The sequence below is a fragment of the Chionomys nivalis genome, chromosome 10, assembly GCF_950005125.1.
Source record: "Chionomys nivalis chromosome 10, mChiNiv1.1, whole genome shotgun sequence".
Classification (NCBI taxonomy): Eukaryota; Metazoa; Chordata; class Mammalia; order Rodentia; family Cricetidae; genus Chionomys; species Chionomys nivalis.
Window position 1 is genome coordinate 28,290,031 of NC_080095.1, and position 26,592 is coordinate 28,316,622.

Genomic DNA, 26,592 nt, shown 5'->3' on the forward strand with positions numbered 1-26,592 from the left:
TCATGCCAGCCTTAGTTCTTAAACTGCAAGTAGACTACGTACATTATTTTAGTAGTCAGACATGGATAGTATCCATTTGAGTATGCATATGTACTTTAAATTTGTACTCTAAACAAACCTCACAGAGATCCGCCTGCCTCTGCCTCCTGAGTGCTTGGGTTAAAGGCGTGCACCACCACTGCCCCGCATGGCAACTCTTATAAAGAAAAACATTTAATTGAGGCTGGCTTACAGTTTCAGAGATTAAAGCCACCATTGCCATGTCAAGAAGCATTGCAGGATGCAGGCAGACATGGTGCTGGAGAAGGAACTGAGGGTTCTACATTTTGATCTGCAGGAAGCAGATCAAAAGCCACACTGGGTGCAGCTTGAGCTTATGAGGCCTCAATGCCTGCCCCCACCCACAGTGACACACTTCCTCCAACAAGGCCACATCTTCTAATAGTGCCACTCCTATGACCAAGCATTCAAACGCAGGAGTCTAGGGGGCCATTCCTATTCAAACTACCACAGCCTACCTTTTAGTAAAGTCCACACGTCACACGTTAGTGTTGTCTAAGATTAGTGATCACTTAAAATTAATGGACATTGAACAACACAAATATTTCTTACTATATTTGTTACATGTGGTGATATTTTTATATCTAACAAATAAAGCTTGCCTGAAGATTAGAGGCAGAGCTAGTCACTAGTCAGTCATAGAGGCCAGGCAATGGTGTCAAACACCTTTAAACCCAACACTCGGGAGGGAGACAGAGGCAGATAGATCTGAGTTCAAGGCCACCCTACACAAGATTGATCCAGTCTAAAAGAGAAACAGAGTCAGATGGTGGTGGCTCACACCTATAATCACAGCACTAGGGAGGTGGAGATAGGGAAGAATATGGCTGGGAGGAGAGAGGAATATAAGGTGGGAGGAGCTAGGAGCTCACCATATTCAGTCTGAGGATTCGTTGAGATAGGCTCTTGCCCCCTTAGTTCTGAGGATTTCGTATAGAGATGAGAACTGGTGGCTGGCTGCTCTGCTTCTTTGATCTTTCAACTTTCACCCCCCCTCCCCCCAATGTCTGCTTCTGGGTTTTTATTATTAAGACCAATTAGAAATTGCACTATAGTTACTTTTCTATTACCATGACAAAACACCATGACCAAGACGACTTATAAGGAAAAACATTTAATTGGGCTTACAGTTTCAAAGGGCTAGACTATCATACAGGGAGCACAGCAGCAGCAGGTAGGCACTGGTGCTGGAGCAGTGGCTGAGAACTCACATCTTCATCACATACAGGAGGGGGAGAGAGAGAACGGGGGGAATAGCACTCTTTCCAAAATCTCAAAGCCTGTCCTTCCAACAAGACCACACATACCTCCTCATCCTTTCCCAAAACAGTTGCTTGGTCACAGTATTTCATCTTGGTTAACAAAAAGTAACAAAAACAGCCAGTGATGGTGGAGCAAAGACATGATAGCAAGGACAACTGAGGGCTCACATCTTGATCTACAAGTAGGCAGAGAAAGAGGGGCACACAGAATGGCACTGAGCCTATTGAAACCCTCAAGCTCGCCTGCCCCCAATGACTTTACCATCAACAAGGCCACCTTCTAATCATTCCAAAACAGTCACCAACTGGGAACCAAGTATTAAACATTAGTCCATGGGGCCATTTTCATTCAAACCACCATGCTTAAACTATTATGTAATTTAAGAGTTAAACTTTCAGAAACATCCCTTTGAGTTGGTTAGGGGAGTTCAGGTCATCCCCCAAACAAAATAGGCTATTGCCATTGCCCTTGCCCTTGCTCCTCTCCCAGAGTTTGAGTATAAGTCCCTATTGCTGATGACACCACAAGCTTTAGATTCAGGACTTGGAGGAACTGAACTGTGGTTGAGCTAGAAGCTTCTTCCTGGACTAGCTTTCAGAGTACCAGACGGTGCTATGCAAAGTTGCCAAGGAAGAAGAGCAATCAATAGTCCTACCCAGAAGTGACACCTATAAACCACAATGACTAGAGCAGCAAGATATTTCCAAAGGTACAGTAATGGTACTTAGAATTTGTGTGTGTATGTGTGTGTGTGTGAGGGACATTTCAGTTTACAACTCCATCACTGAGTGAAGTCAGGGAACGAATCAGAATTCAGTGAAGCAGAGGCCATGGAGGCATGCTTACTAGCTTGTTCCTCATGGCTTGGTCAGCCTGCTTCTTATACAACTCAGGGCTACTTTGCCCAGTTGTGGCACGGCCCACAGTGGGAAAGTCCCACTAACGTCAATTATTAGCCCCACAATCTTGTGGTGGCATTTTCTCTTGAGGTTCGTTCTTCCCAAATGACTAGTTTGTGTCAAGCTGACAAAACTGGCCAGAGCAATTGATCTCTTGTCAATGGGACACACAAACACATTACTATTCAACTACAGCCTTTAGTGATTATTCCCAAAATCTCATATTAATACCTCATGGATGTGGGAAGGTGATATGAAGTGGGGTGGTCTGGAACACTGGGTATCTTGAGCCAACGAGACCCCAAAGCCCGCCCCTACAGATACTTAGCTCCTCCAACAAGGCCATACCTACTCCAATAAAGGCAAACTTCCTAATGGTGTCACCCCTAAGAACTCCCACACAAGTACCTTTAATGCATTCTATATGTTCATCTGCCCACCAGCCAGCCAAACCAAATGAAGCCTCAGATCTATGGTGCAAGGAAAAGAATTCTGCCAACTGAGCATGGAAGCAGAATCCCTCGGCCAAGCCTCCCAATGAGATCACAGCCCTAGATTGTGGCTTTTGGGCCCTGGAGTAGAGCACACATCACTCCTGTGTTTCAATTCTTGAACCACAGACAATAGGATTAATAATAAATATGTGGTGTTTCAAGATGCTAAATTTATGGTAATTTATTATACAGCATTGAAAATACAGAAATCTTAATATGTAAAAAAGGAAAACAAGAAAAGTAATATTGAGTTACTGGCCACATGGAGTATTTATTAATGAAGATCCAAAGGTTAGTCTTCAGTGCCCATTTCCATGATTTTTGGAGTCGGTAATTGCTTGTCATGATTACTGCCGTCTTTGATGCTGGGGAACTGAACAGATGGGGACAGTGCTGTGCTAAGACAACACAATTCCCTGGAAGTCTCAACACTTTCAGGGTCACTGTCACCTTCAATGACATCCACAGAGGTTTCCTGGTCTATTAACCTGTCAGAAATATTTGGATTGTTTTCATGCAAGGCTGAGGCCTTAAGATCTGTCTCACTGTTGACCTGTTGAACTACAACACTTTCGGAATCCTCGAATTTATGGACAGGTATTAGGAATTCACCCGGTAAAGAGAACATCTTGTTTTCATCCTGCGGCATAGACGATAGCATGTCCAGAGCCTCCTGGAATTGCTGACGTTCTTGCTCAATTACCGTATCATCATTACTTGTACCTTCATTTGGTTTTGAAATCAGAGCCTTTTGAAAATCAAGTTGATTCAACATTCTGAAATTGCTCTGCTTTGTTGGCTCTTCCTCAGAAATGCAGCCTAAGTCAACCTTCAAGCCATGTAGCAGGTAGCGCATTTTCCCCTAGGATATGGAAAGGAATATGTAATTATGAGGATCATTATACTAGCTAAGTTAATAAACTAAACCACGTTTGTGTGCAGTGCTGATAGTCTCAGAGGATTAACACTTCCACAGCCCCTGCACCCCTTCCCCTCACAAAAAGCACCCAGGGGAAAGTACCTATTTTAAATTAGCCCTTTTATGGTCTATGCAATGTTTTACAAAGCATAAAATTCTAAAGAAAGACAAACCTCCTCCAAATGATGTTTATTTTGTTTTATATGTCGTTCAAACAGTCGTTCTAAAAACCTACAAATGATCAAGAAAAAATTAACATCTTAAAATCAGATAACCCATTCAATGTAAAATAGGAACATAATATAAAAGCTGACAAAGGCTGGAAAGTAGTTTCCAGATGAATCATTTTCTCTGTGCAGCTGGAGACCATCTTTCCTGTTGTCTACTTCTTTTAGCCTGGCAAGCAGCCTGCCTTCGGTTATACATCTAAGTTATATAACAGATACCAGTGTATCTGAAGACCTGAGTACTGTTTCTGTTTCTGTTTCTGTGGGTGTTTTAGGTGAGACACAATACTCCCTGCAGAGCTCTCTCTCTGTAAGACAGACACCATAAGCTCCCTGTGCTCCTTCCCCACACCCTAGAGAAAATGCTCTCATAGAGCTGGTTCACCGTGGCTCCTTAAGTATACACTCCATTGATGACAGGTCAATGACCTCCAAGTGAATGCCAGGTATTTATGCTAGACATACAATCTGCCTCTGCCCACCCCTGACACGGTCTGCTATGAGGCTCTAGCTAGCCTGGAACTCTAAGCAGATCGGGCTGACCTGGAACTCAGACGTCTGCCTCCTTACTGGGACTAAAGGCTTGAGCCACCAGGCCTGGCTCACAGAAACAATGTTACCTATTTCCCTGACAAAGCCAGGGTATGAAAGCCCTGCAGAAACTGTGTTACATCTCTAGGATGAGATTCCTTTCCCTAAAGTCAGTCACAAGCCCTTCAGAGAATTTAACTCAGAAGTGACTAGCCTCAGGGAATGTATTCTTTCTACACCAGGCTCAGAATCACACTAACCTATCCACAGGTTTCCTGAAAACAACAACTAATTTCCTTGGTCATTCAAGTTATCATGGTTCATACGATTCAGTGAGATGAGCCCATCCGTAGAAAAGGAGGTCTGGATTATTCTGTCATTTTTAAAAGACCAAGAAACTTGTATCCTACTCTTTATAGTTACTGGTCACATTCTGGAATATGTGCACCGTGGCTTTTTTCTGTGCTTATGTAGGTGGGATTAAGTAATACATATTCAGGTACACGCATGCGCGCACACACACATGCACTCTCTGATCAACAGATGCACTTCGAGCATCCTTCAGGCTGAGGATACCTATTCTTGCACCTTCTAGTTTCTTTCTCAGGATGGTTCTTATGTTTAGTCTTATGAACCAAAGTTAAATCTTAAGAGGAAAATATAAACGTTTAAGGGAAAATGTAAATGCTATGTAAAACTTTTTGGTTTTGTGGTTAAAAAAAAACATAAAAGTTACCATTTTAGCCATCTAAAATGTGTAGTCCAGTAATGCTCGACATATCTGTTCTACAAAATTCCTATGCAACTCTTAAAATTAACAGTTTGTATGTGAATGTGTGAGCATGCATGCCTGTGTGTCCTCAAGGTCAAGGGCACCATCAGTGTCTAACATTCTCTGTCTAATCCTCTGTGGCAGGGGTTCTTCTGAGCAGAAAACCAGTAATCCTCCAGTCTGCCCACGCCCCAACACCCAACAGCCCTGGAGTTATAGCCCTGCATGAGACTCACTTGGTTCATTATGTGGGTGCTGAGATTTGAACTTGGGTTCTCATGGTTGTATAGCAAGTGCTTTTAAACATGGAGCCATTTTTCCAGCCCCCATTAAACATTTTTTTTTTTTCAAATGAAAAGAGGTATGACAGTATTGGCACATGCCACTGGTCTTTTTATTCCAATAACAAAGTGTCTTCCTTCATTAAAAAGTAAACCCTGATAAAGGGCTAGCAATAGCCACTGCAATGTCTGCAGTTGTGTGTAGAGTGCTGTGCAGTCCTATGCTCTGCTACATGAAGTGGAATCTAACGCTCAGTGGCTGTAGACAGAGCAGTGTTTGAGCTGCACCAGCACACAGCTTCCAAAAGCAACGCAGCGGCTAATCTGGTTTTGCAAACTCTCCATTTCCTATAAATACACAAAGAGCTTTTCTTTTGTCTTTATTAGATCTTACATGTTGTAGTAAAGATGTTGTGGGTTGATAAGAGGGCTCATCAGGTGGAGGTACTCGACAGCAAGCCTGATAATCCAAGTTCAATCTCCAGGACACACACGATGGAGAGAGAACTGACTCCGATAGGTTGTCTTTTGACCCTCACAGCATGCTGTGGCGTGTGAATACACACACACACACACACACATACTCCTTGACAGCATGCTGTGGCACGTGACCACATACACACACAGACACACACACATAAATGTAATAACATTTGAAAGCTTGTTTTTGATTCCCATAAGAGTTTGTGATAGTAAAGTGGAATTATGGAGGTTTTCCAAAATGGTAGCAAAAATTCAATTCATTATACAGTTTGATATAACTAAGATATAATAATACTTAAATGAAAAAAATCTCTATTGTTTTCTGTAGTGTATAGATGAAAGTCTTTATAATTTACAATCAATTATAAAAATATAATCATAAGAAGCAACATAACTTTTTATATCCTAATAAGTAACTTAAAAAAATCTTACTGTATGAAAAATATTCAATGTACATCTCAACTCCACACACATTAAAAAAAAATCTCTAACCTGTTGGAAAATAAACCAAGTTTCAAAATTTCATCTGTCACATTTTCCATGAAGTCCAGGTAGAGCAGTTCCTCTTCACTGCAGAGGAACACAAGCGCATCAGAACCATCACATGGATGGGAGGTCACGCAGGAGCACCCAGATCACCACTACAGGGACTGCTGCCCATGATTACAGGAATACTATAAACAAACCTGCTTCTCATGTTCAAAAAGGAAAACATAGAAGTGAGAAAATATCACCCAATGGAGTAAAATTTCATCTTTGTGGAACATTCATAACAGCAAAAAGACAAGGAGCCCCCCCCCCCAGGAAAGCAGGGGCGTGATGCTTATCGAGCCCTGCTCAGCATCTTGTGTTCAAGACGGGAAATTTACTGACTAGAAAGATTGCGCTTTTTTTTCAAAATCCTTATAAAAAAGAATTTCTAATAGGCAAATTTATGGATAAAAAAATGTAGTAGTAATTTTTTAATTGGACACATTTTTTTATGATATACTACCTCATGTCTAACTTTTAGTACCTATTACAAGAAAGTTAGGATACTACAGTCATTGATTCTAGTTAGCTCAAACTTGGGAATGAATGGAAATGCCAAGTACTTACTCAATTGGAGACTAATTGGGGATGGGTGGTTGTGTAAACCGGCGTGTTAAAAACCAATCCATAGGAACTTGCTTAAGAACAAATAAATGAAACTATAAAGCAGACTATTTTCCTGGAAACTGTAACTTAAGAATGTACCGTGACCACTGAAAGCAAAGAAGCGGAGCAGCCACAAACCTCCCAAGAGGCCCCTGAGCTCCAAATCCTTTCCTGTAGGGTTCTTTACTAGTTTAATTTATAAAAATAAGCAATTATTAGAAATTATTAGTAGATATTATTAACTTGGGAACACATTTTCACTAAAGATAAGATGCCCGACAATCTGTCCATCAGCATGGATTAAATGACTGATACTGCAGAGCTGGGTGTAGAAAGACAAGTTCCCATCGTAATTTATCTTATCAGGCTTTCCTGATCTTAATTCTGCTTCCCACTCAAGCAGAAAGAGGTCAGAGTGATCTTACTCAGGGTAGATCTTGCTGTCTGAAGAGAGCTGTGTAGAGAGCTCACAGAGCGTCCTAGAAAAAGAGAAAGGGAAAATGTTCTCACAGCAGCCATAAGGGTAGGCATACAAAGATTCCATGATTGATATTCTGTCTACATTAGTAGTTATATGCTTTGAAATTTCTAAGTATTTTCCTATCTGTGATTTAGTTCTGTGAAAGTGTACATGCATGTGTGTGTGCACATGTGCTAACATGTGCTGTTTGTTCAATGAGTTTCAAGGACAAAGTTGGTACTCAACCTACTATAGTCTTAGAAATCAAGATGTCCCTGGTAAAGGGCTAAGGGAGAAGATGGTCCCTCAAGGGTCTGTGCATTTTCTTCCTGTCTGCTCCAAAACATGTCCTCATTCTCCCCTTGTGAATACTCTTCTCCCCTCATCTCATACCCAGTCTCCTACACTGGAATTGCAATTAACAGCCAAAGCTTGCTGGTCCGCATTTTTGCTAGGTGTGATGTCACAGTCACTAGGCATGGGACACAGTGTTAAAGAGCATCTCCCAACAGGAGAGCAGACAAACACTGGCATGTGGAAATGTTACACATCACAAATTTTTGGCTCTTGAAATTTTTTTTTAAGATTTTTATTTATTTATTTTGTTTACGGTATTCTGTCTGCATGTATGCCAGGAGGTCAGAAGAGGGCACCAGATCTCATTACAGATGTTTGTGAGCCACCATGTGGTTGCTGGGAACTCAGGACCTCTGGAAGAACAATCAGTGCTCTTAACCTCTGAGCCATCTCTCCAGCCCCCAAGGCTTTTGAAACTTTTATTAATACAATTATTGTGTGTGTGTGTGTGTGTGTGTGTGTGTGTGTGTATACAACTTTCAGGAGTTACTTCTCCTCTCATGGGTGCTGGGAGTAAACTGTTGATCAGGCTTGCATGGCGAGCACTTTCACTTGGGAGCAGCCTGTCGCCTCCAAGTCACATAGCTCATGTAATGGTGAGGTCAGTTCTTCAGCACTGTTGGTGTCATAGAAACTGGCTAATACCATTGCCGGAGGACAGGCCTTGAGGATAATCTTCTCTAATATGAGGAGAGACAGCAGCTACTGCACACTAGCATCCCTTCCCCTTATTAACACATTAGCACAACTGATTCTCACCTTTATTAACAGTGCCACAGAACTGTGTAATACTAAAATACATTAGCACATGGAATTAAAACAGTACTTAGGGGAAATGCTGTGCATCTATTACACAGGAAAGCAAATGGAAGCAGGGTTTCACTCTGAGACCTAGGTTGGCCTCAAGCTTAGAATGATCCTCTTGCCTAAGTCCCCCAAATATATAAGGTGCCACTCACTTTTGGGAGGAATGCTGCAGAGTGCCATCTTTAAACCTGTCCCATCCTAAGTTTTGTCCTTGTGAAGGTAAAGGAGGGTTTTTGTCCTCAGCACCATTTGCCATGGAACTAACTGCCTGGAAGTGGTACAAAAAGAAGAAATTTAATTTTGTTTCAAAACTATGTTCTGAAAGAAAACAGCAAATATTAATAAAACAAATACAAAAAGTATCTGATATATTAAAACAAACTAACAAAAAAGAATAGCCTATCCAATCAGCATTTTACCCATGCTAATAAGAAGCATTTTAAATGGCATTAGGGAATCATAAATAAGACTGTGGAGGAGTCTGCGCTGTGACCCCAGTACTGAAAGGATGAAGCATGAGGTCACAGTTCACCTGGGACCTGGGAGAGAGGCTCATCACCATGAGCAGTCCATAGCCGTACACCTTTTACATTTTTATTTTATTTTATTTTATTTGAGACAAAGTCTCACTATTCAGCTCTGACTATCCTAGAACTTGCTAATGTAGGCCAGACTGTCCTCAAACTCACAGAGATCACCTGTTTCTGCCTCCCGAGTGCTGGGATTAAAGGCGTGTGCCACCAAGCCTGGTTAGCCACGCCACCCTGAAAGTGCCCTATCTTGTCTGATCCTGGAAGTGAAGCAGAGCTGGTCTGGTTAGTAATTGGATGGGAGACATCACCCCTACACATAACGTGTGCATACCTACATAAAAAAAAACAAAAACTAACAAAAGTAAGAACAGAAACCCATGAAAGTGATACAAATTTGCAGCTTTTAAGTAAATTTGGGGAAAAAATTCATTGACTACATTATTAAAAATTCAAAAGCACATCTGTTTCAAACACCCACTATGTCACACATGAAAGCAGCTGTAGTAGCAATGGCATATGGGCAATATTAAAAAACAAAACGATGGCATATTACTTGAACAGATTTCTTCTGATGTGTCACAAATACTATTTTATTTGCATTAATCTTTACAAAATTTTGTTTTCAAGCAGGTCTCCTGTAGCTCAGGCTGGCCTTGAAATTCTTTTGTGCCTGATGATGACTTTGAACTTCTGATCATCCTGCCTCTAACATCTAAGTACTAGAATTACAGTCATGTACTGCTGGGGCCAGTGAGATGGCTCCATGGTTAAGAGGACCAAGGTTTGGTTCCCAGTGCCTACCTGGCTACTTGTAACTTCCTTAACTCCAGTCCAGCAGATCCAGCACCCTCTCCTGACCTCCTTGGGCACCAGCCATGCACATGGTACACAGATGTAAGTGACCACACAGATGCAAATGTGGGCCAGCCTGGTCTACATAGTGAGCTCCAGGATATCCAGGGCTACTTAGACATACCTTGTCTCAAAACAAAACAAACAGAACCCAAACAAACAACAACAAAAATAGGAAGAAAGAAAGGAAGGAAGGAAGGAAGGAAGGAAGGAAGGAAGGAAGGAAGAAAGAAAAGAAAGAAAGAAAGAAACAAGAGGTACTATTGTTGGGGCTGGAGAGGTGGCTCAGCGGTTAAGAATACTGCACAGGCTGCTCTTCTAATGGACCCTGGTTCAATTCCCAGCACCCACATGGCAGCTCACAACTGTATGTAACTCCAAGATCTGACACCCTCAGACATACACGCAGGCAAAACACCAATGCATATAAAATAAATAAATACTTTTTTTTTTTTTTTTTTTTTAAAAAAAAAGAGGCACTGCTACACCAATTCATGCTTTGTTTATGCTAGGGGAGAACTCTATCGAGTAAGCTACAGTCCCAGTCCTACAAAGCTGACTCATGCAAAGGCTTTACAGTGAGGTCAAACTACAGATCTACTGCAGTCACTATTTCACTAGGTTTCTCAAGTCCAAGACTGCTGTGAGCATCCATTTCTCTTGAAGGGTTATGAATGAACATTCGGAATGCAATGTAATAAACTGGGATTCTTCCAATTTCATTCATCTCTATAGGTAATGTTATGAAGATGAGAATGATGTATGATGTTTGTGTGAGTGCAGGCATGAGCACACCACGTTACACACGTAGAGGTCAGAAGACAATGTTTGGGAGTCAGTTTTCTCTTTCCGCAGTGAACTTCAGGGAACTCGGGGTGTCACTCTTCTGTGATAAGCACTTTTATCTGGGGAGCAATCTCACCTGCCCTGCGTTAGCTTAGTTATCTACAGGCCTAACTCTTTTCACTAAAATTCAAGGTGAAAATAGGTATTGTTTATCAAGCCTTTCCCAGGCTAGAACTATGCCTGCTGTGCCTTCTCCCAAGGACCCTGCAGTTAATCTTTTAGGAAGACACTTAGCTTTCAGAGGCTATTTTCTCCATGAACTCTAAGCGGTCCCCCTGTCAAAAAACTATCAATGGCTGAGATGTAAAAACATAAGTTCCTACCCATTTTCAGAAAGAAAAAAAGAAGTTGAATGTGATTATATTTAATTTTGTATCCCTGAGTCTGTGTTTGGCATTTAATTTTTTTTAAAGGTTTATTTATTTATTATGTACACAGTGTTCAGCCTCCATGCCTGCAGGCCAGAAGAGGGCACCAGATCTCATTACAGATGGTTGTGAGCCACCATGTGGTTGCTGGGAATTGAACTCAGGACCTCTGGAAGAGGAGTCAGTGCTCTTAACCTCTGAGCCATCTCTCCAGCCCTGTGTTTGGCATTTAAACATGCAAGCCATATTTAGAATTAATGCATTTAAGTTAGGACATAATCCATGGTTGAAATGACTCAAATTAAAAGACTTTGCCTGAGAAATCATATTTAAGCTAAGATATATTAAATTGCTGCTAAACATTAAGATACAAACAATGTAATAAAGTTCATAAAAGTAAAGTCAATTGTAAGAGAATGGTATCTACTGATTCCCTTATGATGAATGATTTGTAATATAGGCACTGCCAATGCAAACTGCTATATAGGTAGCTTTGGCAGCACCTTTAGTACCTTGTCTACTTTTCTGTGTGTGCCACTGTGGGGTGGGTGCTGTGGTACTGAACACAGCCTTGCAAATGCTAAGCAATTTCTCTAGCACCAAGCTATAGTTCAGTCCTTCGTTGTTTTGAGACACAGTCTTACTAGACAGCTTAGGCCACACTTGAATAGGCTGTATAGTCCAAGATGGCCTCCTATTCATAATCCTCCTGCCTTTACCAAGTGTTGGAATTATAGGCAAATGCCGCCATACCTGGCTCTCAGAATCTGAACTTTTGAAAATGTCATTGATATATTTACTCACCCACCTGTTTAGCCAGCCAGCCAGTGAACCACGTAGGTGCTAATAACAAATGACTCCCTAGAATTGGTAGGATCCATCTGACCATCCAGAGAGCACACACGACAACTGCAAACAGGCAAACCTTCGCATACTGACTACATTCTGTTTCCCTCTTGATCATCCAAACAGCTGTCTACATCTAATCACCTGGAACTCAGAAGGCACCAACACAAAGACCTCATGGTTATTACCTGCTTTATGTTCACTTCTGAGTCCTCTGAGTTCTTTGTCTCGGCTGTCCCAAACTCAGAATTAAAGCTGTAACATTTACAAAGAAATGATTGTTACTCCTTTATATATACAGTGACAAGCTTAACTATTAAGAAAAAGGTATAGATCCGGACGGTGGTGGTGCACACCTTTAGTCCCAGAACTCAGGAGGCAGAGGCAGGCGGATCTTTGTGAGTTTGAAGCCAGTTTGGTCTACAAGAGCGAGTTCCAGGACAGTCTCCAAAGCTACAGAGAAACCCTGTCTAAAAAAAAAAAAAAAAAAAAAGAAAAGAAAAAAGGAAAAAAAAAGGTATGGTATAACTCAAAGAAATTCACCTATTTACTCTTACAAAAATGTGTAATTTTTAAATATAGATCTGGAAATAGACATGATTTGATTCACATGTACTTCCTTTTCCTTGCTTGAAAAATAGATTTCAGTTAAATATACAATGGGCTAAGAGAAATGAGACTATCCTTTACATTTAAAAAGATAGGAAACAATCTCTTCATTTCTTTCCTTCTTTACTGATTAAACTTGTTCTCAACAATTTCAGACAAATCCATAGTTCATTCTCTTTACTCTCCCCCCCACCCTGCCCTACCCCTTCCTCCCTAGATGTCCCTTTCCGGTACTCATGAAGACATGGAATGCACCCCAGTGTGTGTGTCACCCTTGCACAGAAGCCATGCCGCCTCAGTCTCATGTCAATTTAGTATCTGGGTTGTCAAATCCAGCAATGACTTCTTCATCTCTCCTCTGGTTGATGATTTCTGTTACAGGTTCAATTCCTTTTGTAAATTAAATCCATTCGCCATCATTGCCCCTCTTCTCCACTCATAAAACTAGTCTTGCAATGTTTGAATAACTAAAGTTTAGTATAGAATAAATTATAATCACTTGGCAAAGATACTGAATATCATGAACCATCCACTACAGAAATCAAAATCAAGGCAAATTCTAATTTCCAGATGTCCCCTCAACTGTCTAAGTCACGCCTGCAGCTGTTACTACCCAGGGTGTGGACATGTGCCAGGAGAAACACAGGGAACCGGATAAATGTTTATTTTCCCTCCTGGGCCTCACTGGTTTGCCACCGTAAACATGAATATTTATTTACATCAGTGCTGTCTGATAATGTGTCTTAAGACTTCTCTGAAACAACATTTAGAAACACACAGAAGTTCGAGAGCTGTGCTTACAACAACTTAGGCAGCACTCATTCATAGGAGCTTAACAAATCTAACGGCTACTTTTTCTGCCATTACTGTGCTGCTTCCTAAGATGCCCTGGACAGTTGTACCATTCATTCCCATGAAAGGCACTGCTGGATCTCAAGGTTGCAGATAAAGTGTACAACAAAGCAAGAACTACTGCTTATTGCTCACTTCCCTGACTCGCTGGCCTTGCTCTCAGCTGTGGGCACACCATACAAACCTGCTTAGTTCAGTCTGGGTTTCAGCTTCCGCCCGCCCATCTGGAAAAGCCTTCCTTCTTCTGGCAGGTGTGTAGTAGCGGTACTGTGACAGGAAGGACTTCGCTTCTGTTTTTAAAGTGCGTGGGGTGAACGGCAACTGCTTGTCAGAGAAGAAGTCAGAGTGCTTTTCCAAAAGGTCTCCACTGGGGGACTTGGAGATGACTAGCTGGAAGCGGTGCGCACCTGGGAAGGCACTCCTAGGCCTCCTGTCGCAGCAGTGGCTGCAGCACGGGCTCCTGGGTGCAGATCCTGTGTAAGCCAGGCTGAGGGGGGAGGTGCTGGGATGCCTCTGGGTGCCATTCATGAGGAATTTATTCAGTTCAGGATGACGTAGATGCAGTTCATCTGAAGAAGGGACCAATGTCTTCGAAAATGATGGATACCTTGTCACTTCTTCTATTAACACACCCTGACATTGTGGTTCCCCTGAGGGCTAAGAACATTGATTTGACAGTAAGCATTTACATCAAATTCATGGAACTGGAGAGTCTCGGATTAACTTATACATGCACACTGCCTCCAACTCTGTGAGAAAGTACGACCATTACCTCTCCCCAACCCATGATGGGCCTGGACTCAGGGCCTTGAGCTGCTAAGCAAGTGTCCTACCACTGAACTACATTCCTGCCCTGCCTTTACTTTCTAGAAGAAAAGGAGGGTCAGAATCACATACTCAAGCTGACTCAGTGCTTCTGCTCTTTGCTATGCCATATACTATGTTTTAAAAGTTCACCTGAAAAACTAATTTAAATCTTGTTTATAGCACAAGGAATCTTAAACTGATTTGAATTCCTTTCTTGATAATGTACGGGTCAGCTAACTTACAAACAGATATATCTAAATAAGGAAACACATCCAGACACACAATTAGCTTTCCAACCTTTCTTTCCCAAAATAAAACACAAAATAAAGTGAGTATTCTGCATTAAATTGTGAGTCCTTAGGTTACTACTCAAAAGTACACTAGCTTTAAAAAAACGCCCCCAAACTGGGTTCATATTACAGCTGACGTACAAAAGGCTCAGCTCTTTGAAAAGATATTTCTGAATCTTACAAGGCTATTAATTAATAACCATAAGAATTGTTTATATCCAGAGGATGGTATAAGCTAGCTTAGAGTAGGGAGAAATGCATAAAGCATTGGATTGCCTGATGAGCTGTATCAGTGTGATGTTCACTAAAATGAACCAAAAAGAACCTTTAAGGATAGAAGCACAGAGCTGGGGGTCAATGATATGGCTAAGTAGATAAAGGTGATTGCTGCCAAGCCTAAAACCTGAGTGTGATCCCTGGATCTCACATGGTGAAAGGAAGGAACCAATTCCCACCAGTTCTCTATCTCTCTTTCTCACATGCACACACACACGCAGACACACACAAGCACATAATTAGTAAATGTAAACAAACAGACAAAAAAGAAATTTGCCTAGCATATACAAGATCCTATGTTTAATGTCCAACACTGGAAAAAAATAAGGAAAAAGAAATACTCTTTTCTGATATGTGCTGGCAAATTGCTTTTGAGTTAATCGAAGGCATGAAACTTAAGTCTATTTTCCTATCTCAAACACTACCTTGTATTCCACTCTCCCCTTGGAAATCAACAGACTGTAGTATGAAATTAAATGTACGACTGATCCGCTTTAACAAGATTATATAGTTGTTTCCTTTAGTTCTAAATATTGCAAAGCCTGAATAGATATTTGCATTGAATATGGGTAACACTTTGGTAAACCACCCCAACTAGAAAAACAGTCCATTGGAAGTTCTAGAACAAGCAGTCTGGTGTGTTCTGTCCACCTGCTCTGATGCCACTATGTGTGAGGTGATTTGCTATAAACTATTTGTGTGATTTGGATTTATGCAAAGTTCATGTCAAGAACATCTACCCAATTTCCAAGCACAGAACCACCGAGTCCTTTTCAGGGATGGGGCAGAAGAAGTGGTGTTCTAAGATCTAAACTGCAGCAGCTAGAAGGGACGCACTTGGAAGGGTCCTGAAAATTGGCGTCACATGATCCAGGGTGAGAGAAGGAAATGAGTGGGAAAGCCCAGGCAGCGAGGATCCAGGGTTCTGAATACGACTCATGTGTCTGCAGAAACTGCTACGATACCAAGAGGCAAAGTCAGCATCATTAACTGTAACTATCTTTTCAGTGAAAATATTTTATAATTATTAAAATATACTACACAAACTCATTTAAGATAACTTGGCTGTATTTAAAGTATTAATTATTAAAGATTATTAAAAATGTAGGCAAACTAAAGATTACTATTACTTCCAAATGGAATTATAAAAAAGGGAATAAAAGCATAAATGAACTGTCATGGAGGCAAGCAAGATATAGAATTACAGATACTAAAGGGAAAATGAATAGACATATTAAAATGTATGTTTTATTTTACTTTATTATAAGTGATTCATAAAGTATATTAAAATATATAATTTAAAAATTTCAACAAACTCATCTCAAAATTATTACTTTGTATATAAAATGTTAGAGATATTAAAGAATTACTAAACTGAACAGATGGCCCAGAGATTAGAACACTTGTTATTCTTGCAGGGGCCCAGTGCTTGACTCCTAGGGCCCACATGGCAGTTCAAAACAATCTGTAACTCAAGTTCTAGGGAATCTGACGTCTTCTTTTGGCCTGTGAGGGCACATGGCATGCATGTGGCAGGAAGTATAACATATGCAGGCACTCATACATACATATACAATGAAATAAATATTGAAAAAAAAGCAATCTACCTGAGAGTGCATCACAGATGGAGAGATTAATAGGTGGTTCACAGAGCAGATCTGGCCTGTGTCTTTAGAACAGCGTAGGAGACTCACACTCTCAACCCTACCTGCTGCCCCCCACCCCACGACTCCCAGGTCTTTCTCCCGAAAGAGATGCTTCTATCCACCTGTCTCCTGAATATATTCAATGTTCCTAAGCACTGCGAATTGAACATGCCAAAGAAGTAAACTCATGCCTCTTTTCAATGTCACCCCAGAAGAAACCTGCTCCTTACCCTATTACTATCACAAACCAGGGAACCTCACTTCCGCCTTTCTCTTCATATCATCAAGTCAGATACCAAGACCTAGCGATTCTCCTTTCTAAACAATAAGCTGCCTGTACCCGTATTTCTGGTGTTCTTTATAATGCTCGGGGTCAGCTCTTAATCTTTCTCCCAGATTACTGCAGCCATCCTGTAACTGGTCTGCTGGTCACTGCAACCAGTGTAGTCCTTCTAAAGGGTATGACGTCACTGTCTAACTAAAAACTGCTTTCAGTTCCTCCATAGTTCTCAATCAGGAAAACAGTCCAGAGCTTCCCGAAAGGCTCCAATACCTGAGTCCTCCTTACTGACTGCTGGTAAACCGTGTCTGCGTTTGTACTGAAAAGACCAAGGGTTAAAGGACAGTATCTGGTGCTTGGTAAGCAACGGGGAAGCTGTCCTGCCAAGTAGGCTTGCCTGCCTTCCCTCTCCTCTCATCTCTTTGTCTCCTTCCCATCTACCTTTCCTTTTATTTTTTGAACCATACCATGGATGGCAGGGCTGGAACTCATACTCGAGAGCATGGGCTACTCTCAATGGCTACTCTGCAAGTGCATAACTTGCCTGTCTTGAATCCTGGCACTCAGTAGAGACTGCAGGCCTTCGGAAGCCTTGTACCCCACACAAGTTTGCAGCAGAACTTTTACATCATTTAGAACTCTGCAAAATTTAAGCCAAACTTTATTACTAACTCAGATTTCCCCCACATATAAATTACACAGTGATAAAAGGCATGGGAGAAAGAAAACTATAGATTAAAAAATATCAATTCAAGTTAACTAGATACCAATTCAATTCCAATAAACTCAAAAATAAGGCAGTGTATGAAATCATAGCATGGTATTTGGTGATATTAAACAATTATTAATTTTTAAGCATAATAACAGTGTATTTTTTGAGAAAAGGTCTCACTATGTTGCCTAGTGTAGCCTTAAGTGTATCTTACCCATCCTCTAGTGTGCTACTAACTGGAATTAGAGGCATGCACTACTATGCCTGGCTATATCATGACTGTGGTTTAAAGTTATGGGTAAAAAATACAGAATCTGACAATCACAGCAAACTACTGTGATCCGGAGGCAATGGCTGGGGTTAGAGATGAAAGACCAACCACCGGAATGAGCGGATAACACCACACTGGTTGATAAAGACATGTGGGCTCACTACAGTACGAAAGTTTGCAAAAGTGATCATGTTAGTATTGAATTCCATGGAAATAAAAACAGCTGTTCAGAAAAATGAAATTATGAAATTTGCAGATCAGTGTATCGATTACCCACCCCTCAGCAGAGAAGGTTGTCTTGTAAGAGACAGTAATTAACCCGGAGAGACAATGTGCAGGGAGTGAGAGCACCCGGCCCTAAATGGACTGTATTCATCAGACACCTCCCCTCAAGGCTCAGGAACTATGGGGAAAGGAGGTGGAAAGACGGTACTGTCTGTAGGTAGTTTCTAGACACAACAGGGTTGGTATACATACGAACTCACAGAAACTGTGACAGCACACACAAGACCTGCACAGGTTCAAACCAGACAAAATCCCAGCGCGGAGAAGGGGAAAGTCCCACTTTAACTAAGAAGGTATTTGAGATTGACAGCTGCTAGGAAAAGGAAAGTCTGTTTTCAGGAGTGGCACTGGGTGAATCAACTATGCTCCAGGGCAAGCCCAAGCCTAGTAGTTGGTCAATACAAAATGAACTCGTTTTTGTGCACCTTTTGTCTTTTTTGTTTGTTTGCTTTGATTTTCATCTTGTTCTTTTTTGTTTTTGAGAGACAGAGGGAAAAAAAAACATGAAATTGGGTGGGTAGGGGAGGGGGAAAGAATATGATCAAAATGTATGAAAAACTTTTAAATAAAAAATAATAACTTCCAACTTCTATAAACTAGAATATAGAAAAAGAGGAAACCATGCTCTGTTTCTTCACTGAAGCCAGCATAACCAGACAGAGAGAAAAATGTACACCAGTAACAACAGTGTTCAGATGTCAAAATCCTAAACAAACGTTTACCTCTGAATCCAGCAATATAGAACACCTTAATGTTTTAATCACAGCAGTCAGGAAGCAGAGGCAGGTGGATCTCTAAGTTTGAGGCTAGACTGGTCTACAGAACAAGTTCCAGGACAAGGGCTGCACACAGAGACCCAGTCTCAAAACAAGATGAACAAAAAACCAAATAACAAACAAACAGAACAAAAAAAAAAAAAGAAAGGAAGAAGGAAGGAAACTTGAATGTATCACAGCTCGGATGTGTTTATATTAAGGACACAAGTCATTTACTTCATTAACAGATGAAACAGAAAATCACATCATCATTGCCAAGAAATGCAAAAAGAACACTGGATAAAATTGCCCATTGAGATCAAAACATTATATCAAAAATGTTTTTAATTAAAAAAAATGATCTATTCATGGGAGAGACTCTGGAAACTGCAAACACCTCTCATCAAACTAAGAACAAAAGACGACTTTTTCAAATAAATGTTAGAAGAGTCAAAAAAATAAAACCATAGTCCAGGTCAGCCAACTACAGCCTGCAGGCCAAGTCTGAGACATCATTCTTTCTAGCTGGTGGAGCTTGTGTGGAATACAGCTAGAAATTTATTTCCAAAATTGCTCATGGCTGCTTCCCCCTGGCAGGCAGCAGTGAGGAGATGGCCTGAAAACCACGCAGTAGAGTCACTTCGTGCTTGATGCTCACAGTCTGTTGACCCAAAGCTACTGAAAACGGTCCCCAGCCAGGCTGCAGCACCAACGTGCCTTAGAAATATCTGCTTAAGCTTAAGAGAGCAGAAGAATCACCTTACCTTCTGTAGAGAGTTAAAAAGGAACTTGGAATTCATCTTAGAACTGATCTGCATTGTGGGTTTACTTAATTTAAGCTCCTTTTCACATCGTGCTAATTCTTTCTTCAGTTTCTCTCTTCGTTGTTGATCTGCATCTAAGGAAGGAAGGAAAACTTTGAAATTGGCAACAAAACACAAAAACTAACTTTTTGGTCTTGTTACATTAATAAAGTCAAAGATTTCTCCCTTTCACTGCCTTTTTTCTTTGGACACCTCTCATCACATAGGCCGGCTGTTCTAGAAGTTCTCGCCTGGAAGATTCTCACTCCAGCGTGGGATATGAGGCCAACAGCACCATGCACAGCTGGTACATCTTTATTGCTAAACATGTTTACACTACTATAAGTGACTAAAATCTGTTGTATGAGGCCGCTTGTTTATTTCCCGGCCACTCAGACTCCCAAAATAATCACACAGAAACTATGTTATTTAAATCACTGCTTGTCCAATCTCTTAACTGTATTGCTAGCTAGCTCTTACATTTAGAATCAACCCATTTCCATTATTTTATATTTTACCACAAGGCTTGTGGCCTACTAGCAAGGTTCTTTCTCCTCTGGTGGCTCCATAGCTTCTCCCTGGTTCCTCCTCCTCCTCCTCTGTCTGCCTGGAACTCCTGCCTTGCCCTAGTCTGCTAAGCCACTGGCCGAAACAGATTTATTCATTAACCAATAAAAGCAACACATAGACAGAAGGACTTCCCATATCATTTCCCCTTTTCTGTTTAAATAAAAAGGAAGGTTTGAACTTTAACATAGTAAAATTTAACATATAACAAAACAGGTATCAAGCAAGAATTACAGTTACAATATTTATATCTACTTTATTTTTTATCATAACTAAGGAAAACTATAACTATTTTCCACCTTTATCAAAGACTCAAAAAGGATATAATATTACCTAAGTAAACAGAAAGTGCATTGTAAGATACTTCCAAAACTCTAGAATTGTTAGAGACATCTCGTTGCCTGGACAGTCACCCAAGTTCTTCTGTAATGTTGGAGCATCCATCTTCAGCCCACAGGCCCATAGTATCTAGCAGACTTTTCCATGAAGCAAGAAATTTCAAAGACAGTTCCACCTATATTGGTGGTTTGTCAATCACTTTCTTCTGTGTCCTGCAGAATGTCTAGCAGACTCTTTCATGAAGCAGGAACCCCGAAGGACAGTCTCACCTTTAGTCAAGTTCAGCAGTCATTTCTCTATGGGTCCTGCTTGTCCAGCTAATCAAGCAGTCCAGGCTTGCCCAAATGGCTAACAAACTCCATAAGAAGTCTCTTTGATGTACATTATCCTCTTGAAGTAGATTGGTACTGCCAGGAGCACCAATCATGAAAAATCCTAAGTTCTTAAAACATTTTAAATGACATATTCTGTAGTCTTTGAAAGGTTTGAAGAATATTTATCTAACTGAAATATATCTGTATATATATCTAGAAAACCTACAAGCTTGAGTATTATAGATGACTATCTATTAACCTTTATTTCTTTTACATTACATTTCCAAATGAGCTGCACAAACACAATACCTTAATCAAGAGCGGAACATACATACAATAAAATTGACCCAAATCTATATCAATAAGCCAAGATCCATACCAATGCAAAGTATTAACCTCTATATCATATACCCCTTTAGATGTAAATAGACATTTATAAACAATATTTGAGAATTTGGCAGAAGTTCTCTCCAAACTACTTCCTGGTGTTTATTGGGCGAAGTAATTTTGGGGGCATTCATGAAGACCTTTCAGGTTGTTTTGATTCATCAAACTACATTAGTCTGGAAGAATTCCACAGGTCCTCATCCTCTGTGGAAACAAAAATAGAACCTCTTTTCCACAATAACATATCCTTAGACCCAATTCTGAAGTCATGATACCTTTAAAATATATAGGTTGGTTTAGCTTAGCAGCCCATACAATGAAATGTCTCTCTGTCCTTAGCTCCTTCACAGTCAAAATATTCAAAGAAAACACAATAATATACAAAATCCAGACTCTCTGTGTATATTCCATCTTTATGTGGCTTATTTTTCTTACCCTATTATTTTTTCTACAAGTTTAATATTTTATTATCTTTAATCTTTTAACCTATGACTGTCTGTCTCCTTCTTCTTTTACTTCTCTCTCCCAAGCATATGTACATTTTTTAAACACACTGTGTCTTGTTTAGAGGTCTTTTATGTCTAAATCTGTCCTAAAGTGTATTTGTAATCCTTTTCTGTACAGGAGCGCTTCTTAAAATGCTTCTTCTTTGATTTATTTTTTATTGATTTTTATTGAGCTCTACATTTTTCCTTGCTCCCTTCCCTGCCTCTCCCAAGTTTCACATGCTCCAAATTTACTCAGATCTTGTCTTTTTCTACTTCCCATGTAGATTAGATTCATGTATGTCTCTCTTAGGGTCTAGGTTCTCTGGGATTGTGAACTGTTGGCTAGTTTTCTTTGCTTTATGTTTAAGAAATACTTATGAGTGAGTATATATGATAATTGTCTTTCTAGGACAGGGCTACCTCACTCAAAATGATGTTTTCTAGATCCATCCATTTGCCTGCAAATTTCAAGATGTCATTATTTTTTTCTGCTGTGCAGTACTTCACTGTGTAAATGTACCACATATTCCTTATCCATTCTTCAATTGAGGGGCATTTAGGTTGTTTCCAGGTTCTGTCTATGACAAACAATGCTGTTATGAACATAGTTGAGCACATGTCCTTGTGGCATGGTTGAGCATCCTTTGGATATATACACAAAAGTGGTATTTCAGGGTCTTGAAGTAGGTAGTTTCCTAATTTTCTGAGAAATCGCCACACTGATATCCAAAGGGGCTGTACCAGATTGCATTCCCACCAGCAATGCAGGAGTGTTCCCTTTACCCCACATCCTCTCCAGCATAAGTTGTCATCAGTGTTTTTGATCTTGGCCATTCTTACAGGTGTAAGATGGAATCTCAGAGTTGATTTAATTTGCATTTCTCTGGTGACTAAGGATATTGAGCATTTCCTTAAGTGTCTTTCAGTCATTTTAGATTCTTCTGTTGAGAATTCTCTGTTTAGGTCTGTACTCCATTTTTTTTTTATTGGATTATTTGTTCTTTTGATCACCAATTTCTTGAGTTCTTTGTATATTTTTGAGATCAGACCTCTGTCTGATGTGGGGTTGGTGGAGATCTTTTCCCATTCTGTAGGCTGTCGTTTTGTCTTGTTGACAGTGTCCTTTGTTTTACAGAAGCTTTTCAGCTTCAGGAGGTCCCATATATTAATTGTTTCTCTCAGTGTCTGTGCTCTGGAATTATATTTAGGAAGTGGTTCCCTGTGCCAATGCGTTCAAGTGTACTTCCCACTTTCTCTTCTATGAGGTTAAGTGTGGCTGGCTTTATGTTGAGGTCTTTGATCCATTTGGACTTGAGTTTTTTACATGGTGATAGATATGGATCTATTTTCATTCTTCTACATGTTGATATCCAGTTATGCCAGCACCATTTGTTAAATATGCTTTCTTGTTTCCATTTGATAATTTTTGGATAAGCACTTCTTAAAAAGCTAAGAGGTGGCATGACTAGGACCAAGGCTGCTTTGCCTTTTGGCTCCACCCAGTTGAAATGGTGGACACATGTTCACTGTCTCTGCAAGCTGTGTACACTGCCCCAGTTTCAAGTATGCAGCAGGTCTATGTCTCACCATTAAGCAGTTTGTAATATGGTGCTCACAAATCCCATTTAAATGCTCAGTCTCCTGAAAGAACCAGAGTTTGTGCAGGCAGCACGGCCCAGGAAGCTGCTATTTCAAATAGCATTTTTTTCTTTTTTGTTTGTTTTTGTTTTTTTCTGCTACCGCTGAATCAAAAATACCTCTTTTAAGGGAGCTGCAGCATGCTACCAGCTGAAAAAAATTTGGCTAAACTGTGTGTGTGCGTGTGTGTCTAGAATTCTTTCCAAACTTTCTCAGGTTATATGTGGATTTAGTCAGTCCCACACTGGTATGCCAATCTGTTGGCAGAAGGCCGCTTGTTCATTCCTGGCTGCCCAGACCATGAAATAATCATGCATAAACTATATTATTTGCAATACTGTTTGGCCAATAGCTTAAGCATCTTTTTAGTTAGCCCATACCTTAATTAACCCATTTCTATTATACCTTAATTAACCCATTTCTATTATTTTATACTTTACCACAAGGCTCATGGTTTACCAGCAATGTTTTAGCACGTCTGTCTCTGGCAGCAGCTCCATGGCTTCTCCCTGACTCCGCCTACTCTCTCCTCTATCTGCCTGGAACTCTCGTCTTGCCCTATTCTGCTAAGCCACTGGCCAAAACAGATTTATTCATTAACCAGTAAAAGCAACACATAGACAGAAGGACTTCCCATATCAACAATCTATGTGATTTTCTGTATAAAGAGATTCTAACTAATATGTAAGTTACAGAAATTTGAAACAAACAGTAAAGGAAGGAAAATCACTTGAGCCAGGAGTTCAAGACCAGCTTGAGAGCAACAACTTATCTCAAGAACAAGCAAAACAACAAAGTCATGCTAACATTTTAGAAACATCTGTAGTCTGGCAACTGACTTCAGTTCCTTGGAACTGCTCTTCATTAGCAAACACTAGCAGAGAGGTAGTTTCATACTTTGGTGTGCTTTTTCTTTCTTTCTTTCTTTTTTTTTTTTTTTTTTTTTTTTTTTTTTTTTTTTTTTTTTTTTTTGGTTTTTTTGAGACAGGGTTTCCCTGTGGCTTTGGAGCCTGTCCTGGAACTAGCTCTGTAGACCAGGCTGGTCTCGAACTCACAGAGATCCGCCTGCCTCTGCCTCCCGAGTGCTGGGATTAAAGGCGTGCGCCACCACCGCCCGGCTTTTGGTGTGCTTTTTCATGGGTGCTGAAGATGGGCAGCAAGCAGTCTCTCCCTCTGAGCCACGTGACTCCTGTCCTAGGTTTACTTCTTACAGTGACATCAATGTATCTCACTAGTCAAGAAGCTTACATGAAAATAAGAGCAAGCTTCCCTTATTCCCAAGTATAATTTAATGGCATCAGTGCTAATAAGTGAACACAGGTCTATCTAAACCAAACCACCACTGAAATAACTACACACAAGAATGGTTTTTAATGCTATTTGACTTTTCAAGAGGATGCTTTTCTTTCCAATCTGTTTTGAAGTTATCTAACACATGCATTATTCACTTATCTGCCAGGGTCATTTAGATTGTCTCTGGATCTTGGCTATTAGGAATAATGCTACAGAACATAGGGGTGTGCCTATCTGTGTGCCTTACCTGTGTAAGTAAGCATATTGGACATTTTCTTTAAATGTAGTAGGGCCCAACTTACTGTATATGGTGTCAACCTTACGTCTGCGATCTTGAGTTGTATAAGAAAGCAAGTTGGAAAGGCTATCAGCGGCATTCGTTTATAGACTGTTTTAGTTCCTACCTCCAGGTTCCTGCCTAGAGTTCCTATCCTGACTTCCCTCAGCTGTAGGGACCCCAAGCTGCTTTTGGTCATGTTTATCACAGCAATAAAATCCTAAGAGAGTTTTTAAAAAATATGAATGAATGAATTTTCCAAATGTTTCTTCTGCATCATGTGGTTCTTCCCTTTTCTTTGTTAATGTGGTCCAACACGCTGATTCATGGTACGTTCAACCATCTTTGCACGACCATTTGGTTGTTGTAGAAATTTTTTTTTTTTTTTAAAGTGCTACTGAACTTGCTGATTCAATTGCCTATGGTTTATTCAGGTTTCCACTCTTGGTTCTGTTTTTCTAGGCTATGCATTTCTCAGATTTTATCCAGAATCCGTTTATTCTAGGTGATCCAATTTGTTGGTGTGTAACTGCTCACAATAGTCTAGGATCCCTTTTATTTCTGAGGCCTCTATTGGAATGGCTCTTCTTTCATTTCTGATTTTCAGTCTTCAGTTTGCCCAAGAGTCTATCAGCTTTGTTGTTTTCAGGGAACCAATTTCTGCTTTTTAAAGTGTTCTTGTTTTTCTGTATCTCTTCTGTAATCTTTATTATTTCTTTCTCTCTACTAACTGGGGGCTGCTCTTCCTTTCTACTTTGTTTTCTTTTTCCTGTTTTGCACTGTGCTGACATGAGGTCTCAAGCATGTGAAGCAAGTGCTGTACGGTGAGCGAGCTACAGCCTCAATTATGTTTCACGTTCCTGAGATTTACACGCAAGTTTTTTGAGATTCTCTTTCTTCTACAGGGTAGCATTTGCACCTTAGCATTGACTGTTGTGTTTTTGTTTTCACTTAAGTCAAGCTGTTTTTTAAGGTTTGGTGCTTTAGTTTTGTTTTCATTTGCAGACTGTCTTACTATGAAGCCCAGGCTGGCCCTGAGCGTCTAATCCTCCTGTGTTGCCTCCCAGGTGACAGGTGTGTACCACCACATTGATTTCCTCTAGGACTCAAAGTTACTTAGTTCCCAAATTTGTTTTCACATTGGTTTTAATTTTTATTTTAATTAAATTATGGTTAAAAATACTTGGAATAATTTTTATTTTTTGAAATATATTAAAATTAATTTGTGACTCGATGTGATAAAGCCCATGGATGTTCCATGTGTTATTAGAGAAAATGTGCAGCAAATGGGAGGAAAGCTTGGCGTGTTTATTACATTCATTTCATTAATTGTGTTATCTACGTCAGCTGTTTCTTTACTGATTATGTTTGGATGTTCTTGCCATTACTGAAAGTGGAGTATGGAATCTATTATCACTGTATTGCTATCAATTTCAGGATTTAGGTTTTTGTCACTATTCACTTTTTATATTCCCGAAGCTCCAATACTGGGCATATATATCTAGACCTTCCTATTGTACCCTTTAATGACTATCTTTTTCTCTAGAGAGAGTTTCTGACTCAAAGTC

General features: G+C 40.2%; 1 protein-coding gene across 4 annotated transcripts in view; it reads right to left on the bottom strand.

Moving 5' to 3' along the window:
- Positions 1–1,189: 1,189 nt before the first annotated feature.
- Spata7 (spermatogenesis associated 7) overlaps positions 1,190–26,592 on the bottom strand; it is a 37,031-nt gene continuing 11,628 nt past the window's right edge. For all 4 annotated transcript variants that reach the window (XM_057782649.1, XM_057782646.1, XM_057782645.1 and 1 more), the window contains 8 exons: positions 19,683–19,816; positions 13,781–14,253; positions 12,324–12,390; positions 8,843–8,958; positions 7,492–7,545; positions 6,422–6,499; positions 3,809–3,866; positions 1,190–3,578 (listed from right to left, as the gene is read on the bottom strand). In XM_057782649.1, the coding sequence (XP_057638632.1) occupies positions 3,009–3,578; positions 3,809–3,866; positions 6,422–6,499; positions 7,492–7,545; positions 8,843–8,958; positions 12,324–12,390; positions 13,781–14,253; positions 19,683–19,816 (1,550 nt within the window). In that variant the 3' untranslated portion in view covers positions 1,190–3,008. The remainder of the gene's footprint in view (positions 3,579–3,808; positions 3,867–6,421; positions 6,500–7,491; positions 7,546–8,842; positions 8,959–12,323; positions 12,391–13,780; positions 14,254–19,682; positions 19,817–26,592) is intronic.